We start from the raw sequence: 20,288 nt of genomic DNA on the forward strand, positions 1-20,288 counted from the left end.
TAGGTGGGTAGTCACAGGGCGGGGGCTCTATTGATTTAAATTTGGTTTGCCGGTGCGCGTGTCAATACTTAACACAGTGCCGCGAAGAGCGCGCGCTCAAGCATCTACAGTTTTCTGGTCGTGTTGTGCGGATCGAAAGGTTAGGCCCTTCGTGGTGCAGTTAATAAGATATGACGACTAATCAGAAAAATGAAACAAACGAAAATGTGAAGAATTTAAATGGACCCATCCGTTTTGAGAGTATTGTTCCAAAAGAAAGGTCAGTTTTGTACCGGCAATTTCTAGTTTGTGTCAGTTCATATAAATTCCGGCGTGCGCTCTAGAAACAATATTGTAATAAATTGTCACACAAGAGCTACAATCTTGATAAATTAGTTATTGCCACGCCTTGAGTATTAGGTGACTCATCGACAGATGTTGCGAATATAAAGCACCCTTCGTATTCGAGCATGAAAGAGAAAGAAATCGATCGATAAAATTTGTCATTCGATGACAATTATGATTTCATGCTCAAATATCATAATTTATTTTTGCAACAAATGACGAAAATGTCGGAACGGTTAACTTCTTTTATTATTTTTGTTATTAGATAGTATTTTTCCAACAAAATTTATTTACCGGGTACTTGCTATCTAGAGACTAATGCTGTTTCTACCGATTGGTTGCTCGATCAGTCACGTGGTGCAAAAAACGCGCGCGCTAAGGGTGTTACAAATCTTTCTTCGCAAACTCTTTCATTTTTTTTAAAATAATTTAATTCCAAATGAGAATATATATTAAATAATCATATTGTTTTGAATTTTTAAAGACAAAAAATACTGAAGTGGAATGGATGGGGATATAAGGATTCCGAATTTCGTGTGACCGAAAATAATATTATTGAATTTACTGGTAATAGGTAAGTTTTATATAAATATTTATATATTTATCTTTGATCGATATAATTTAGAAGATTTTAATATTAATATATGATAAATGTTTTATATATCTATATTTTGAATAAATATTTTATATTATGGAAAAATAAATAAATTTTAAATAAATTTATAATAAATAAATATAATATAATAAATAATAATAATATAATATAATAAATATAATAAGTAAATAAATATAAATAAATTTTAAATAAATTTATTTTATATGTTTTATATGTTTTTATATGTTTAATGAGTAAATTATATATTTTTTTTTATATTTTTAGAATAAATTATATATTTATTATATAAATATTTCATTCTAATTAAAAAAGAAATTATATAATATGAAAAACATTAATGATATACAAAATTGAAAAAAAATATTATAATAATATAATATAAATATATATGTGTTATATATATGTATTTTATACATATATGTATATATATGTATCTATTATCACATTAAAATAAAAATTAAAATTAAATTATTTCCTTTTTATTATAACTTTTTTTAAAAAATGAAAGTTGATATTGTTTTTTATATTGATATTAATATTTTTTTACTTATATTTACATTAATATTGATCATATTTTCAGATTTTATATTTTTTATATTTATGTATATAATATATATATTTTATATTATTCATATATGATTTTAATAATTAATTAAAAAATAAATGTTTACTTTTTTTTATTATTAATTTTATAATAAAAAATTTGAAGAGTGCATATGAAATTGGATATATATATATATATATATATATATATATATATATATATATATATATATAATAATATAAAAACATAAAAAAATATATAGTACATTTAATTTTCTTATAATTTCCCATCAGTTAAAGACAGATTAAAGTCCAACTACTATTTGCAAATTCATATTTACAGATTTTTATTGCATATCAAATAACATTTATGTACATTATATATTATTTATTTCTATTTAATATTAAAACATAATTTCTTATTTCTCTCTTTAATTTAATATTAAAATATAACTTTATACTTTCATATATAAATTTAAATAATACTTATTAATATTAAATATTATATAAATTAAAAAAATTATACTCAATAAAATATTTTTTTATTTTAATTTAATAATAATATATATATATTTTTATATATATTATATTATTATAATCATATATATAAATATAATATATATAATACATATAAGATATATAACAAATATTTTTTCGATTATCTAATTATAAAATAATCATTTGTTAAATTTTTTTTTCTTTTTTAAAATAATTTAATTCTTTTAGTAATTTAATTTGTTTATTAAAATGTAATAATTTTGTAATTTTTTATAAGGATTTATATTATTTAAATAAATATAAGTTATAATTAAATATATGATTATAATTTAAAAATAAAAATCAAGTTTATGGTTTATGGTTAACATAAATAAAATTCAACTAATATGTAATTAAAAATAATAATTTTTTGTAATAAGTAATAAGTAATAGATCGAGGATAGAGGGAAAATTAATAAAAATTATTAAATATTTTCTATTGAAACGAGTTTTCATTTCTATTGAAAAAAATTTTAAATATTTCATTTAATGATTATTTTTAAATTAAACTAAAAATTTTAATAAACATTTTAAATTTTTAAAAACTTTTTAGATGTTTTTAAAAACTGGAATAACAAGTCAAACCCATTAAAAAATTTAAATTATCTATCACATTTGAAGTATATATATTTACTGATATACAAATGATTATTATTATTCATTAGAATTAATTTATTTAATATTATTAAATTAATTTATTTTAATAAAATCATTAGTAAGTATTCTATAATTAAAAATGAAATAATAGTTTAAAGTTACTGATTCGTGTAATTATTCTGAATTCAAATTTTTTAGCTCTTTGAATTCTTCATGTTCAATTTGATGTCAACACAATTCGTTGTATAACAGGTTAAAAAATTTATACGATAAAAAAAATTATAATATTAGAATCTAAAATTTGCGCTATTTTAATGTAGACATTTATCAGAATAAAATTTGAATTCGTATTTTTGTCAACACAATTCAATTCTACAAAATTTAAATTTATTATTCTAAGAAGTGATAATTATATTTAAAAAAAAAAAAATAAATTTAGAAATTTTAAAAATAAGTATTATTTGAATCATGTTAAACCAAAATAAAAGAATAATTTGATATATTAAAATGAATAAAAATTTAAACAAACGAATATTCTTTTAAAACTTAAAGCTTATAAATAATTTAATTTTTTTGATGAAGGGTAATACAATGGTACAATGGACAATGGTAAAATGAAAATTAAATTGCTTATAATTTGAAAAATAAGCTTTAATTTTTGTATAATTTTGTGTTTATTTTAATTTTTAAAATCATTTAATCATTAAATTTTTTTTTCTTTGTTCATTTACAATATTTTATATTATTCTCATATGTTATATTATTCTTAACATATCGTTTATTTGTTGCAATAATGATATAACTTGAAATTTGAAATAAGTATATTATTGATATAAAAAAATCTTTATTATTTATATTTTTCATTAATAAAATTTAATGTATAGTTATATATATATATCTATATCATATTATTATCATAATATATCCTTAAGCCATTTCCTAAAACCAATTTTTTATTGATTGCATCAAATAAGATAAGAATTTTTATACTGATATTTAATACTGATATATTCAGAATTTCTGCTAAAAAGATTATTTATTTATTAAATATTGAATTTATTAATATAACTATTATTAAGTGAATAAATTATAAATATATTTTTATTTGAATTTGATATTATAATATTTTTATCTACATTCCATATTTATCTACATTTTATCTACGTTATACATTATGAAATTTCTTCGTACTTATTTTCTTTTTATTTTATTTATTTTTTTTTTATTATATTTTCTTTATATTAAAAAAATATACTTTATATTAAGATATATTCTACATTACATGCATTGTACGAAGAATATTACAATGTATTAATTTATTGTTATACATTCTGTCTAAAACTCTCTCTTATATTTATTCTATTATTCATCTTTTTAAAAAAACATTTTTAATTTTTTATTCTATTCTATTTCTTTATTTCTTTCATTCAATGCATATAGAAATCCGATGCATCTACACGATATTCTTCAATACCATACCATCTCATTTATGCTACAAAGTCAACAATCTATATCAAATATAATATATCCATTCGATATTTTCAATCATGATATCGTCTTTTAATCATTTGGTATTCTCAAATAAAAAAATATCGATATTTCAGAATATAGTGGTACTGATAACGATGAATAATAATATATCATATATTCTATTATATTAATAATTGAAAGCAATTTTTTGGAAAAAATTATATTATATTATTATTATTTATATTTATATTTTATTTTAATTTATTTTATTCAATATTGATTTATATATAATGTGAAAAATTATTCATGTGAGTTCAATCAATATTTCAAATTTTTAAAAGATTATACTATATGTATTATATCAATGAAATATTCCTTCGAATAGACATGCATATAATGTATTACTAATAATAATATAAATGTGGGTATATTATGTATATATTATATATATTAACCTAACTTAAGTTTTATATATATATATATATATATATAAAATATACATACCCATACATATATAAATTGTATGCTATATCATATTATATTATTCAAGAAAATTTATCTAAGAATATTTTCTTCAGTTCTATTTGCTTTGATCTTAAAAATGTGATTGAATACATGTACCTGCTATTTTCCATTCAATTGATTCTAACAAACTTAAACAAACATAGAACAAGCAAAGTCTAAAATAATTTTTCAATATTTTTTTTTTTGCATTGTATTCTTTATTTTACGTTGAACATTGTACTTTGTTCTATATAATCAAGACAAAAATTTCTAATACAAAATGATAATAAAAAAATCATTTTTTCTTATAATTTAAATTGTAAATGTAATTTTAATTAATCCATATGTAAATGTATGTAAATATATTCATAGATATTTACATATATATATATAAATTTTATTTAAAATATTATTAAAATAAAAAATTTTCATGAGTACTTTTTATATCATATAATTATTGTATCTATTATTATTAAAAATATATTCAAATATCTTGTTATTTGTATATTTGTATATTTGAATATAAGAGTCATATTTTAATATATATTTAATTTAATTATTATATTTTATTTAATTGCTACATTTTATAATTAATATTCAAAAAAAAAAAAAAATATTGGATTTTCTTATTATTTAAATCGATTAGTACTTTTAAATCCAGATTGCACAAATGTTAAAAAAATAAGATATGGAAAATAATTGTAAAAAAGAGTCATATTAAAAATGATCGATATATTAATACTTTTATTAAAATTTATAATTTATAATTATAATACTGTCGCGGATAAATGCTGGTATACCAATTCCAGGGCCTCTTTTTTAGCCATGAAAATCTTGAATGACTTTAATTTCTTATTGATTACCAAAACTGATTCTTTATCAATGTTGGAATAATAACATTACATTTTTCTTTTTCACGTTTATCGTAGAGTTATATACATTACATTAGTACTGTGTAGCAAACAGCAAGGCAATATATATAGTTTGACCAAATAGTTAGACCAAATCTAAAATTTTAAATTCCCGTTCTACTAGTTTCATAGCTATTTATTTTGCTCTCAGCGTTGCTCGAAGACAACTATGATCAGTAATAAAATATTATGATGTAATACAAAATGATAAAGTATAATGTTAGGTTAAAAAAAAGGATAAGTCCATCTTTTTCATATTCATATAACTATGATATAACGATTATTAATTAATTTATTGCGATACGTAATATATGCATACGTTAAAAAATTCATCTTATTTTTTTTTAATTACTGATGATTATTAATGATCTTAATCTAAAAGACGTTCATGTTTTATTTTTTCTTTTAATTTTTATATCATTTTGACATAAAAAAATAATGATGTTAATATTATGTTAATATTAATATTTTCTATGAATAAAAGAAATAATAATTTTCTAGCAAAAAATATATAAAAAGCTAAGGAAATTAAAATCTGAAAAAACTTAAAAAAACAGAAAAAACTTAGAATAAAAAAGTTAGAATTAAAACAAGAAAAACATGATCAATATATATTATAATATATAATATAATATATTTAAATAAAAAAATTATAATCAATATATAATCGTAAATGTAATAATTGACTGATAATTATGAAAATATTAAATTCATGAAAAATAAGTAAATATACTTAAACTTTGATAAGGTATACTTAAACAAATCCATGCATAACATTTTAATATGATAAAAATTTTCTATTTTAAAACTTACATTCGTGAATATCTTTGTAAAATTATTATTATTTGATTAAATCAAAAATTACAAAAAAAAAAAAAAAAAATAATTGAAATTTAAAAAATAAAATTTCTTTATAATTATTATAATTGAATCTTTTAAAAATTTTATTGTTGTTAAATATTCCAGTTTTATTATCAGTAACAAATATTTACAGATATCCCATTGGTAACACGAAACTTCCATATTTCACAAAATGGGTACAAACCACATTTGGTATAGATTTATCCGAGAAACGGGAATCACAATCTATACCAACAAATCTACCAGAATCGATTATTTCGCCGGAACAATTGCAAGCAATTCAAGAACTAAAAATTGAATATTCCTTAAAAGGTATCGATCGATTGATTAGAGCGCACGGACACACACTTCGGGAAATATATCTCCTCAAGCATGGATCGCTTGATCGAATACCGGATGTTGTGCTCTGGCCGAGTGAGTAATTTATAATTAATCTTTTTTATTCGTTTGTTTGTCTTATTATCTTGAAGTGATTCTTTTATATTTTTAATATGCAATGGGAAATAAGAAAAGATAAATTAATACGTGTCAGTAGCGAATGCAAAGAAAAAAATTTCGTGAAATTAAAAGAAATCGACGAAAAATTAGTAATTCAATTTTCCATAGATGGAATACAAACAATGTTGTTTCAGTATTTTTAGAACTTATAATACAAATTGTAAATATTCTATTCTTAGTATGTTTCCATCTTAACGGTATATTTCTCTATGATATCAACAAAAAATCCATATATATTATTTTATATTCTTGTTATAATTGTTATAACTTTTTAATTTATACATATATATCATTTTTTTTATTTTTAGAATAGTATATGTGCTGATAAATTTTTGTATATATTTTGGAAAAAACTTAAAATATTTTTTGCTCATTAAATATTTTTTATTTTCTTATTTTGTTTCTTTTAAGAACAATGTATATTTACTAATTCTGTTTTGTGTATTTAACATGTGTTTAATAAATATGTAATAGTTTGTAATTACTTTTACATATAGGTTTAGTATCAGCTTATGTATTATTATTAAAATTTATTGATAAGAAATTTTTTTTTAAATTTAATTTAAAAAATTATTCATTTAAATTTCTAAAAATATAGATACATATTTTAATATCTATAGTTATTTACAATATAATTATTTAAATATCTGGAAATTAGATAAGTTCTCAAACCTTGACTTATATTATTTACTTTGTAATAGCCAATGTACAATATATGTTTCTACTTTATAATGTGAATTGATAATTTAAACACGAGTAAGTAATATTAAATAATATTAAACGTAAATAATACAATGAAAACGTTTATATAATCTTTCCTTTCAAGTATTTTTTTAATTATTATACGTACATGTATTGTATATATTTACATCATTTTTATATAAAATTACATTTTTGTTATATATATGCTATAAAAAAAATCATTGTTATTACATTATATATTTCTTTACATATTTATAAATAATATTATTATTTATTATTTGAAATAATCGAAGATATTTTAAAAGAAAAGTTTTGAAATTGATAGGATATCTTTTTATATATTTTATGATATTTCTTTATTGTTATTTCATATTTTATAATAATATTAATTAATTGAAACGGTTATAATTTATATTTTGTTTTAAATATTTATTTTAAATATTAATAATTCTTGTAAAGAATATTAAATTCTAATTTATACTATATATGATAATTTATACGAATATATATGATAATAATATATTCTAATATATTAATATATTCTAATTTATATTATACATGGTACAATTTATATATGCCGTACATATTTAAATTACTTTCCTGTATCTTCAATCAAACTTATTTATACAAATATTTAAATATTATATTTAATGTAAAAGAATATTAGAATTATTTTTTATATTTATTATAATTTAATATTATTTTTTCTTCAAATAGAAATTTGTTTTGCGTGAAAAATAAATATTTATTTATAATTATCGTAGAAAGCAAATTATGATAACAGAAACTCGAACATACACATTATTACATATCTTAGAAATAATAATCTAATAAGTTTACAAAAAAAAAATTAAAAATTAAATTAAAAAATTAATTAAAGTAGCATGTTTGTTATATTATTTTATATAAAAATATAAATTTCATTTATTATTTGCAAAAAATTATTTTTCACGTAACTGGAAGTAATTAATTATGTATTTTTCATTTTTTTTATTTTTACGTTTTATAATAAATATTCATTGTGATAATTTTTTTTATGTAAATTTATTCAATGAATTATAATGAATTATAATTTTCACTATTTGAGTAATTTTTATGATTTGCATTATATATAATTAAAAATATATACATTCTATTAATTCACGATAAAAATTATTTAAATGTTTTAAAATTGATATGATTTTTAAAAATAATCAATTTACGACAAAATAAATATCTAATTAATGTTAATATATTCACAGATAAAAAAAATTCTTTTTTTAATTCTTGGTTTCCGAAATATTTCAAAATATATATTTTCGATTTCTAATTTTCAAAATTGTTTTTATTTATGTTTTTTTAAATATCATATTTTCATCAAATTTGTTAAATCTAAACATTAATTGATTAAAATTTGATTTTTCGAGAATTATATATATATATACACGTTTGCATTTCTAGAATGCCATGATGATGTCGTAAAAATAATTAAATTGTGTGCTCAATACGGATTGGTTTGTATTCCATTTGGCGGTGGAACAAGCGTAAGCGGTGCTTCCTCTTGTCCGGCAAATGAACGACGAACAATAATATCGCTGGATACATCGCAAATGAATAGCATATTATGGATAGACAGAGAAAATTTAATTGCCTGTTGTGAAGCTGGTATTATCGGTCAAGACCTTGAGAAACAACTTCGATTACATGGTCTAACTTCTGGTCACGAACCTGATTCCTACGAATTTTCTAGGTATGCGATATTCTATTATAATGAAAAAAATTTTATTTTTCTTCTTTCTTTCATTTTTATGTGAAAAATAAATCAAAATTTTAATAAATATTAAAAAATAAGTTTATTATTTTTGTCATATTTATTGCATGAAATTGAAAGGTGCGAATAAATGAAGTTCTCGATAATATTAAATATTACAAAACTATCAAATGATAAAAACAAATAATATTTTCTTTAGAAATAGATAAAAATACTTCGCAACATTTTATTTTCACTTAAAAAACTAAAAATTACATTATAGTTTTGTACGAAAGTAGTTTAGTGTTTTATTAATTTTATCCTATATACATACGTACATACATAGATATAGGTATATATATATATATAATAGTCAAATATTATATATTATTTATGCAATTACAAGGATATTAGCTATATGATCGATTATATTTTTTGAAAGAACAGTTTAGGTGGATGGGTTGCGACGAGGGCAAGTGGCATGAAAAAGAATCGATATGGGAACATTGAAGACCTAGTTGTACGAGTGCGAATGGTCACCGGTAGAACGGAAGATCCAGAAATAACATTAGAAAGAGGTATATTAGTACCAAGAGCTTCTTGTGGTCCTGATTTTGACCATATGATTCTTGGTAGCGAAGGAACTTTGGGCATCGTTACAGAAGTGGTGATAAAAGTCAGATCATTGCCAAAAGTAATCAAATATGGTAGCATAGTTTTCCCACATTTTCAAGCCGGTGTATCAGCGTTGCGTCAGGTAAATGCTTATTTAATATTTATTTATTGTAATATTTAATATGTAATAATATGTTTTTGATGATTCTATTGTGACTATTTTTTCAAAAGTTTAATAAAAATTCTTAATTATTTAAAAAATTAAAAAATTTGATTACTATAAACATTTAATATTTTAAAACTAATTTAACTTTATTTCTCATAAAGTTTATCATTATATTATTACTTTACATTTTTATGAATCAGGTAGCTAAGGCAAGATGTCAACCTGCTAGTATACGATTGATGGACAATGAACAATTCCAATTCGGTCAAATGTTGCGACCTGAATCTAATTGGGGTGGTTTAATTCTACAAGGATTAAAAGAAGTTTATATTACTAGGATAAAACGTTTTAAATGGGACCAAATATGCGTCGCTACTTTATTGTTCGAAGGTGACACAGTTGCTGAGGTGGCAGCACAAGAACAACAAATTTATAATATCGCGAAGCAACACAATGGTATTCCAGCAGGAGAAACAAATGGTGAACGAGGTTATATTCTAACGTTTGTTATAGCATATATTCGAGATCTTGGTCTTGATTTCTACATTGTGGCTGAATCATTTGAAACATCTGTTTCATGGAGTCGTACATTGTCATTGTGTAGAAATGTGAAATCACGAGTGATAAGAGAATGTTATTCGCGTGGAATCGATTATTATCTTATCTCTTGTCGTGTTACACAGACTTATGATGCTGGTTGTTGTGTATACTTTTATATGGCGTTTAATTATAAAAATATTTCGAATCCGGTAGAAACATATGAAACTATTGAACACATTGCACGTGAAGAAATTCTTGCAAGTGGTGGTTCTTTATCGCATCATCACGGTGTAGGAAAATTACGTTCTTATTTTTATTCAGAAGCAGTAGGAAAAATGGGAGTATCTCTTTATCGTGCAGCCAAAGCACATTTGGATCCTCACAATATATTTGCTGCTGGAAATTTAGATTCATATTGTGTATCAAAACTATGAAGTGAATAACATTGAAACATTGTGATAGCTTGGGACTTACTAATATCAGAAATCATTTTATTCAGAAGAATGGTTTCTATTCAGAAAAATTTAGAATAAAAACAGGAGGAAGAAAAAACAATTGATATTATCATTTTTATCGTTGTTATGTGTGGTGGTATAAAGTAACAGTGATAAAAGAGACTAGTATAATATAAATAAATGTGACTCATCTGTTGTTTGGTACAAATACGGAATTGTAATTGTATCGACATTTTTATAAGTTATTATAAATAAACAAAACTTACTTAACTTCTAGTACTTAATCAATATCATCCAACTTATTTATCTAAGTTTCTTTTTATATATATAGTATATATATAATATATATAATATATATATATATATATATCTATAACTAATTTAAATCTTATATTTTTATACATTCATTGAATATTTGTTATTTTCAGTCTACAAAATTAATAGAATCACTGTTTTGCTATCAGGTCTGATTTACATATGTTCATTTTCAAAATGATAAAATTTTAAATATGTATTAATATGTTATTACATTATTATGTCATTGATGATACTGATGTATAAAATCATAAGCTCACAAGTTATCAGCCTTTAAAGTAGACAGAAAAGAGTCAAAATCATATTCATCATCATACTGTTGTTGTTCCCATAATTCAGGAAGAATTTCTAGGACAGAACGACTAATGCCTGGAACCCCAGTAATTTTGGGTATATCATCATCTTTTGCTTCTTGTTTTTTTCCTTTATCATCCAATGAAAATAAATCTAGTAGCTAAAAATATATTATTAAATGAATTTTATTATAAACTGAAAATTTTGTCAAATTTGTCATAGAATATGTCAGAAATCTTATAAAATATATTTAATATTATTATCTCATTTTCAGTTATATTCAATTATAATTTTAAATAATTATTTAAAGATTATTAGATTTAACGATACTTTATTTTTAATACATAATTAAAATAAATTTAATATAATATCTCTTTGAAACTTAAAAAATAAACTGTGAAAATAATATTGAGAAATTGTATTTAATAAATTTTTATTAAAAGATAAAAAATTTATTAAAAAATTATTATTATAATAGCTATAATTATAGAATTTAATATAATGATTTGTATATATTACCTGATCAGTTGCCATTGTTTCCAAAGATGCGTTTTCTGTTGAAATTACAGTATTTGCAGTAAGAAGTTTGAATTTCTGTAGTCCCATAATCTTTTCTTCTACTGTTGATCTTGTAATTAATCTATATACATTTACTACTTTTTTTTGTCCAATTCGATGTGCTCGATCCATAGCTTGGAGATCCTTCATAGGATTCCAGTCATGTTCTACAAATATAACGGTATCTGCACCAGTTAAATTTAATCCGAGACCACCAACTTGAGTTGTTAACAAAAGCACATCTATAGATGGATCAGCGTTGAAACGTGCTACTACGGAATGCCTTTGTGCCGCTGGTACACTTCCATCGAGACGAAGGTACGTAACCGTTGGTAGATGTATACGAAGAAGATCTTTTTCTACAATATCTAACATCGCTTTTAATTGACAAAAAATAAGAGCTCGATGTTGGCTCACTAATTGTTGCTGTTGCGGTGGTTGATTATCTGGAGTACCACCAGTAGATACAGAATTACGACTTTGTTGTTGTTGGGGTTGTCCTATGCCACAATCTAATAATAATTGTTTTAATGCAGGTAACTTAGCTCCATGTTCTATTTCTGCTAAAGTACTCTTTTGTTGTTTCAATGTATTGCATATCTAAAAACGAATTATCAAGTAAATAAATAAATAAAACATGTAAATAAATCTAGATATAATAGATATAGACATTTATACTAACTGTTGTATATAATGGATGTCGTTGATTCAAGACTAATTTAGGATGATTGCAAACATTACGTAGATATCGTAGAGCTTCAAAAACGTGACCACCATGTGAATCATTTCCTGTCGAACTACATGATGTAGAAGATAACAAAGCAGCAGAATGTCGAGTACGAAAATCTTCGTATAACATACGTTGTAATGATGATAAATCGCAATAGTAATCTTGTGTAATTTTGGGTGGTAAATCTTGAAGAACATCTTCTTTATTTCGTCTAAGTAAAAATGGCAAAACCTGTATAATATAAAATTATAAGAATTTATCTATGTAATGTGAATAATGTAATGTATAATGTAACTATATAAATATAAATAATAAATATGTTCAATTATAATAAAAAAAAATATAATATATATAAAAAAACAATTACTTGTCTATGAAGTGCTTCCATAGCAAGAGCTCCAGCCTCTTGTTCTTTTGGACCAGCTTTTGGTTCTCTACAAGCTAGAATAGGACGTGAGTACTTTGCCGCAAATTGTTTTTCAGTGCCTAGAAAACCTGGCATTAAAAAGTCGAATAAGGACCATAGTTCAAGAACGTCATTTTGTACTGGTGTTCCCGAGAGTATAAGTCTATGATTTGCATGCAATCGTTTAGTTGCCTTTGCACTTTTTGTTTTTCCATTTTTAATAACATGACCTTCGTCAAGTACACAATAATTCCATTGACGAGTTTCAAAGTAATCGATATCTTTACGTACTATATCATAACTGGCCACAACAAGTCTGTGATAAGTAACTCTTGGCCGTAATTTTTCACGTTCAGGTGGTGTCCCAGCATATTGTAATACCGAAAGATCTTTGGTTTCGAAAAACTTTTCTGCTTCATATACCCAATGACCAGTCAGAGTTGGTGGACAAACTACTAGACTTGGTGGAGCATGAGGATTGCGATGATGATCTAAGGCTAATATACAAAGAGTTTGTAATGTTTTTCCAAGACCCATATCATCACATAAAACTCCATGAAGTTGATAACGATTTAAGAAATTTAACCAATTTAAGCCTTGTCTCTGATAAGAACGTAATTCGGCAGCTACTAAAATCGGTAATTCGGTATCTGGAATACTACGTGGATTTAAAAGTTGTTCTAAGAATCGTCGCTCTTGTGCTTTCTTTTCTCTAAAAAATTTTACAAATGCATAATACATAATTTTTATTGAATGCATATTAAATTTATGTTCATTCTCTTTCTTTCATTAATAAAATTTAAACTTACACTAAATCTGGTGGATCTGCAATTGCACCAGGATCAAGAGGTAATAATTGTACAAGTGTTGCAAATGTAGCACTACAAGCTAATCTTACAGCCTGATTTTGATCACTCATACGACCAAGTAAAGGAACCATAAAGAGTACAGCATATGGAACAATATTAACACCTAAACTTTCGACAAGGCACGTTAATGCTTCAGCTCCACCCTGTCTTACTGTATCTACTTCACTCGGTGCTACTACAGTTGTTGAATATATTTTTTCTCCACCAGTTGCTTCTAGAAGTGGTATTATTCGGCGCGTAACATGAATCATTATCTGAAATAAAATTTTAATATAATGATAACAATCAAGAATTAACAAAATATTAAATAAAAAATAAAAATAATACCTTTTCAGTATCTAATGTAGCTAATACAGCAATACATCTTGATGCCATATGTCTAACAGCTTTGTAAGGATGAGCCAATAATTGACACAAACATGAAAGACATTCTAGAGCGGGAGGCAGTAAAGCTTTATCAAGACTGGGAGCCATAATTTCTAAAACTTGTAAACCAAAAATTAACTGATTTACTTCTTCTTGAGTATTTTCACGACTAACGATTTTATCCTCTTCACGTAATATATTCGGTAAAATTAATTCCCAAAGATGTGGTAAACGTGTAGGTAATTGTGAACCAAATAACGTAGCTATAAAAATAAAAAAATATATGAATTATAAATTTGCATAATTTATTAATATTATATTTATTAGAATTTTTTATTGCAAACCTATAGCAGTAAGTGCTAAAGTAGCTCCACGACGACGAGTTCTAGCAGCTTTAGCTTCAGGTTCCTCACAAGCAAGTAATTCTTCTAAAGGAATTTCAGTTGTTGGCGGTCGACCAGGTCCTCTGCTTCCACCAAGTCCACTATTGGCGCCTCGATTATAAGCTATTCTTTCAGCATGTTTTTGTCTATTGCTTAAAGTAAGAATTCCATCAAATAGATCTGAGTCTGTATTACAATTTACACGAGGTGTAAATTCAATATCCGAACATAGGAATGTACATAAATTGGTCGATATCTACGACATAAAATTATACTAAATTATTCTAAAAGAACATAGTAGCTATTTATATTAATAATTTCAGTTGTTTTGTAATTATACCTTTGCATTAGGAGAAGGTTTTCTATCTACACAAAGATCAACTAGATATGACAAATGCTTTGCAGCTAACTTTTGTAATTCTTCGTTTTCTTCACGTTTGATAGATTCCATTAATGGTTTTACCAATGGATTCAAAGGTTGTGGGGACGGAGGAAGACAATGTAACATCGTAGCAGCACCGGCAAGTGCCGCCATTGACATAACATTATACGAAAGTTGCTGAGCTGCTGTATCGGCAGCACCTATTTCTAATGCTTTTCGTCTATCTTCTAAACTTTCGATCAACTTTGGCTTCAACTTAATCGTACTAGAAGAGCCGCTAATATTTCCACTCGATCCTCCGGAGTTTGTCCCATTGCCCATGGCACAAAGTTCTGAAATTGGCTTTCCAGCAAGATTTGCAATTTGATCGAGAGTCATTACTCCCGATGCATCTATTTCGATAGGAACAGGCAATTTATAATGTTTGAGAGTAGCAATGTAATCACGACTGTCGTGTAGTAGACGAGTAAAAGATGTGGCGATCTCATCATAGTATACGCATTCGTTCAAACACTCCAATAGTTTCTTCCTTTTGAAAACATATTATTATTATATTACATTAACTAAAGGTAATATAGGAAGATTTATTTTTATACCTTAGAATATCTGGTATTGTAGGAGGTTTCATGTTATTTACAGTCGCCCAATGCGACATCGTTAAACCTGCAACAGTGCGTTGCAATGCTGAGCGCGAATTAAGATGTGCCAGTAATACTTTAGCATAACAAAGTGAAGGACTAGGTACATCTGGTGTGTAAGTAACACCTGGTGCGGGTTGTACTACGTAATGTGATAACAATCCTAGCATTCGTGCAGCTCTACAACGAGCCTGAATTACATTTGATTTTCTTATATTTTGAGCTACAGTTTCAATTCCACCAATATAAACTTTTAATTCAGATATGGATTTTATATTTGTGCCGACATTATTATTTCCTCCATTATTAGTAACATCTGATTGTCCATCGCAAATACCAATAACTTGGTTACTTTTAGCTGCTTTACTAGAACTTATTATCATTAGTAAGTTCGGATTAAATGGCACGTGTTCCGGTTGCATAGCAAGACAGAGCCAAGTGCTGACAAGAGGACACGCAGCATGTAATAAAAGTTCGAGATCACTTTGTACGACTAGATTTTCCCAAACACGTTCAGCTACATCTTGTATGGCAATTACATGTTCTATCAGCACGCGTTGAAAAACATGACGAAGAGCTTCTTGCAAAACAAGTCCACCTCCTTCGCCCCATCGTTCTTTTTTATTTTCATTATGAACACCGTCATCTCCGGTTAATGTTTGTAATGTTTGTAGAGTGGCTTTACGTACACTCGAACTAGAATGACTAAGAAATGGCCACAATCGTGGTAAAACCTAGAATATATTCATAAAAACTATATTATATTAATATAAAAATTAAACATTATAAAAAATAGCAATTGTATTATTCTAATTTTTACTTGTGACAATGGTTGAGGTGTAAGACAAGCACGTGCCGAAGGTAATGAAAGTATAGCAGCAAGTAATCCCATAAAACTATTACATGCTGCTGCTAGATCATCTTGTTCACGTAAAAGTTCCCAAAGACGAATTACAATTGCTTCCAATTCTGATGGTTTTAATAAACGTGGTAAAGCAGATGCTACTGGTATGAGTGCACTTGCTGCAGCAGCACCTACATCATCAACAGGATCAGAAAGACCTTTCATAGTAGCTGGAAATATTCTCGGTAAAATGTCATCTAATAGATCATCTCGTACAGCAAGCAAATATTTAAGTGCAAGTAATGCACCATGTCTAGCTTCCCATTCGTCATGTTCTAAAAGTTTTAGCATAACTGAAAGTATTCCTATAATTCCTCCATTTTTATTTTCATTATCATTTTTATTTGGCACTAATAATAAAAGAGAACCTAGTGCTTGGGCACATGTTTCTCGTACAGGTGCAACTACTTGATCAGAAACAAAATCGCCAAATCTATCTAGTCCTAAGACACATAATAATCGCAGAGCGGCATCAATAAGCCACTGATAATGACTTTCTGCCATTTCTTCTATAGTTTGATCCCTTGATTTACCTGCGCCTGTTAGATTTTAATTAATTTTATTGTATAACTCTTTTATTGTAATTTATAATTGTTAATATTTTCATACTTTTCCCATGAAGTTTTATGAGTTCTCGTAACGCAGTTGCTGCTCCATGCCTTATTTCCCATTTTTGACTAAATAAATCTTGACAGAGATTTTCTGTAAATGATTCTAAAGGCCAATCTATCAAAGTATCTGGCCAACAACCAGTACTATCTGGTACTCCATTGGTTGATTCAGTCTGTGTATAATTAATGCCAATTTCTGATGAAATTACTTCCTCTAATTTAATTTTTTTATTTAACGATTCTCCCGTACTAACGGGAGATTGAGCATTTGAATTATTATGATAATCTTCGTTGTTACGATGGTCATCCGATTCTCGTGAACGTTTCGAAACCGATTGTCGTGCCTATTTAATAAATATTTTAAATAATCATATTTTTGATAATAAGATTTCAATGAAATGATTATATATTACCTTACGTCTAGCTCTATTCATTTCACGTCTACTAAGACCACCAGATTGTTTTAATGTTTCACTCAGAGATACTTTAGTTTGTATATTTGAGGTAGGTGGTAATACTATTGGAGTAAGATCTTCAGCTGTAAACAATTCTGATGTATCAACTCCTATTAATTGTGGATGAAGACCTAACTTAGCAGCAATTTTTTCTTCTTGATTGGGAAGTAACATTTGTTCTCCATCAACAGCAATTAAATCATATTCACTGCCTTCTGATCCAGTAAGATGTGAACTACGTGCTAAAATCTTTTCCATATCAAAATCTTCCAAATTTAATTTATTATTTGATTTTTTTATTCCACCATCTTCTACCAATTAAAAATAATATTATAAATAAAATATAATAAATTTAAATAACAACAAAAATAAAATTAATTACCTGTATGTGTTTCTTTTTTTATAGGTAGTGGATCCCAAACAGGGACTTGAGCAAGTATAGCTTGTATAGCTTGTGCAGCTGAAACTCTAGTATCCCATTGTGGAGATTTTAGTAGAGTACAAACTCTTGCTAATAAATGATGTAAATCATGAGGATGTAATCTTTGTGCTTCTCCTAACTGTTGTGCTGCAGCTCTTTTAGTTACTGCATTTGTCCCTGTTTCTAATAATATGAATAGCCTATCCAGCCTAGTAGAAATGCATTATAATTGTCATAAAATTTTTTTTATTATTATATAAAGTTATAAATAATAATCTATTTTACAAAAATATATTTAAATCTTAATAATAATTCTTAATTATTAAATTGTATTCATTATTATATCATAATAAAATATGATTAATAAAATAAGATATTTATTTTTAAAATTGTAAATATTATAAACATTAATATTACTTTATATATTTTATTTTAAATAAATAATTATCAGTATTTTACCTTGATGTCATGTTTATAAGTAATGTTGATCAATAAACAGCTATAAATCCCTAAAATCAAAATAAGATGATAATATGTATACATAATTTATATATAATTTTTACAGATACAAATGAGAGATTATTATTAAAAATTATTATATATAATATTAATATTTACAAGGAAATAAATATAAATATATATATATAAAGTATTGTTAAATATCACAAAAATTTGATTGAAAATATATGGAAATATACCAGCTGTGCAAAATAAAATGGAGTACAGAAAATATCAAAATAAACAGTATATTATTTATTATTTATTTAATAAAAAGAAGAAAATGATCTAAATAAAAAAAATCGATTGTCAAGTTTAAGAACGAAAGTTTGTTGCAGTTTGATTAATAAAGAAAATGATAGATGACATCTGCGAGAATGTTTTTTAATCGATACAAAGTTTTGAGATCTATATAATGAAAAAATTGGGGAAAATGATATAAGTTTTAATTAAGAAAATTAAGCATAACGTCATATTTTTTGAGATATTATAAAAAACACAATATGGACATATAAATAAATAATCATGAACGGTCGTTCAGTATACCTGATTTTAAAATATAATATATTTAATTGCTAGGTTTCAGCTAACCCGCATAGCCGTTTCCCACTCTATTGATTCCCCGAAAATCACATTACGCTGTATATTTCGAAAAAGTCGACAGCTAGACAGACTACTTGTCAAATTTTTCGGAGAGAAACGCATGTTACAAGCATCAAATTTATACTGACAGCCATGTTGCAGAGGAACCTGAGTTTTGTCCCCCAATTTTACTCTCATTGGTGGATTATTTGCATCTTATAGATCGATGAACCAATCAACGTTTTCTTCGTGCAATGATCACATTAAGTTGCACATGCTTTATGCGTAGGAAGAAATTATGCCGCGTACACATATGTTCTAGGAGCGCTACTTCTTTTAAAATTATTTTATAATTTTATATTTTATAATTCCTTTATTAAAGATCGCATATGTATGCTTTTTGTTATTCTCTTACTTTTTAATAATTCTATTCAATTCAATTATTCATGATTCTTAGGAAATTCTTTTTTACATTTTTATACATCGTTTTAAAAATTTTATATTTACTTATTTAAAATTAAAATTATATAATTATATCATTTTATAAATTCTAATATATGAACAATTTTTTATACACTTTTTTAAGTGTAAAACTAAAATTTAAGTTTGAAATTTCGATATAAATTAAAGATTAAAATAAGAATATATATGTAAAATAATAAATATATGTAAATATATGTAAAATAATTTAAGATATTCATTATTTTTTCTAATTATTACATTGATTTCATTATATATTGATATTATTTAATTTATGTTTATAATTTTAAATAATAGAATTTTTTTAAATGATGAAATATAGAAAATA

The 20,288-nt window shown here is 24.6% G+C and overlaps 2 protein-coding genes across 3 annotated transcripts; one reads left to right on the top strand and one right to left on the bottom strand.

Moving 5' to 3' along the window:
• Positions 1 to 116: 116 nt before the first annotated feature.
• LOC107992766 (alkyldihydroxyacetonephosphate synthase) lies at positions 117 to 11,338 on the top strand. The gene is made up of 6 exons (XM_017048822.2): positions 117 to 259; positions 809 to 898; positions 6,497 to 6,777; positions 9,004 to 9,292; positions 9,740 to 10,049; positions 10,274 to 11,338. The coding sequence occupies exons 1-6, from the start codon at positions 171 to 173 to the stop codon at positions 11,045 to 11,047; spliced, it is 1,833 nt and encodes a 610-aa protein (XP_016904311.2). The 5' UTR covers positions 117 to 170; the 3' UTR covers positions 11,048 to 11,338.
• Positions 11,073 to 19,669, bottom strand: LOC107992764 (TATA-binding protein-associated factor 172). 2 transcript variants are annotated; one of them, XM_028664363.2, is made up of 15 exons: positions 19,445 to 19,669; positions 18,860 to 18,909; positions 18,362 to 18,609; positions 17,938 to 18,287; positions 17,523 to 17,868; positions 16,830 to 17,452; positions 15,968 to 16,743; positions 15,330 to 15,900; positions 14,951 to 15,245; positions 14,568 to 14,869; positions 14,181 to 14,494; positions 13,333 to 14,083; positions 12,918 to 13,196; positions 12,197 to 12,835; positions 11,073 to 11,837 (listed from the first exon to the last, which is right to left on the bottom strand). In XM_028664363.2, exons 2-15 carry the CDS (start codon positions 18,868 to 18,870, stop codon positions 11,640 to 11,642), a joined length of 5,703 nt encoding a protein of 1,900 aa, XP_028520164.1. In that variant the 5' UTR covers positions 18,871 to 18,909; positions 19,445 to 19,669; the 3' UTR covers positions 11,073 to 11,639. The 2 variants fall into 2 exon arrangements, with proteins under 2 accessions (XP_028520164.1, XP_016904310.1); XM_017048821.3 differs by having other exon boundaries at positions 17,938 to 18,290; positions 19,445 to 19,666.
• Positions 19,670 to 20,288: the final 619 nt, after the last annotated feature.

Source organism: Apis cerana, linkage group LG1 (assembly GCF_029169275.1).
Source record: "Apis cerana isolate GH-2021 linkage group LG1, AcerK_1.0, whole genome shotgun sequence".
NCBI classification, from domain to species: domain Eukaryota; kingdom Metazoa; phylum Arthropoda; class Insecta; order Hymenoptera; family Apidae; genus Apis; species Apis cerana.

What these genes read in the sequence shown, in the direction of transcription:
- LOC107992766 (XM_017048822.2), top strand. Translation starts at nt 171, where the DNA reads ATGACGACTAATCAGAAAAATGAAACAAACGAAAATGTGAAGAATTTA. An exon ending in AGTATTGTTCCAAAAGAAAG is followed by an intron (nt 260 to 808) that starts GTCAGTTTTGTA and finishes GAATTTTTAAAG; the next exon opens with ACAAAAAATACTGAAGTGGA. An exon ending in GATTCCTACGAATTTTCTAG is followed by an intron (nt 9,293 to 9,739) that starts GTATGCGATATT and finishes TTGAAAGAACAG; the next exon opens with TTTAGGTGGATGGGTTGCGA.
- LOC107992764 (XM_017048821.3), bottom strand. An exon ending in AAAAAAAGAAACACATACAG is followed by an intron (nt 18,291 to 18,361) that starts GTAATTAATTTT and finishes TTTAATTGGTAG; the next exon opens with AAGATGGTGGAATAAAAAAA. An exon ending in GCAGATCCACCAGATTTAGT is followed by an intron (nt 14,084 to 14,180) that starts GTAAGTTTAAAT and finishes AAAATTTTTTAG; the next exon opens with AGAAAAGAAAGCACAAGAGC.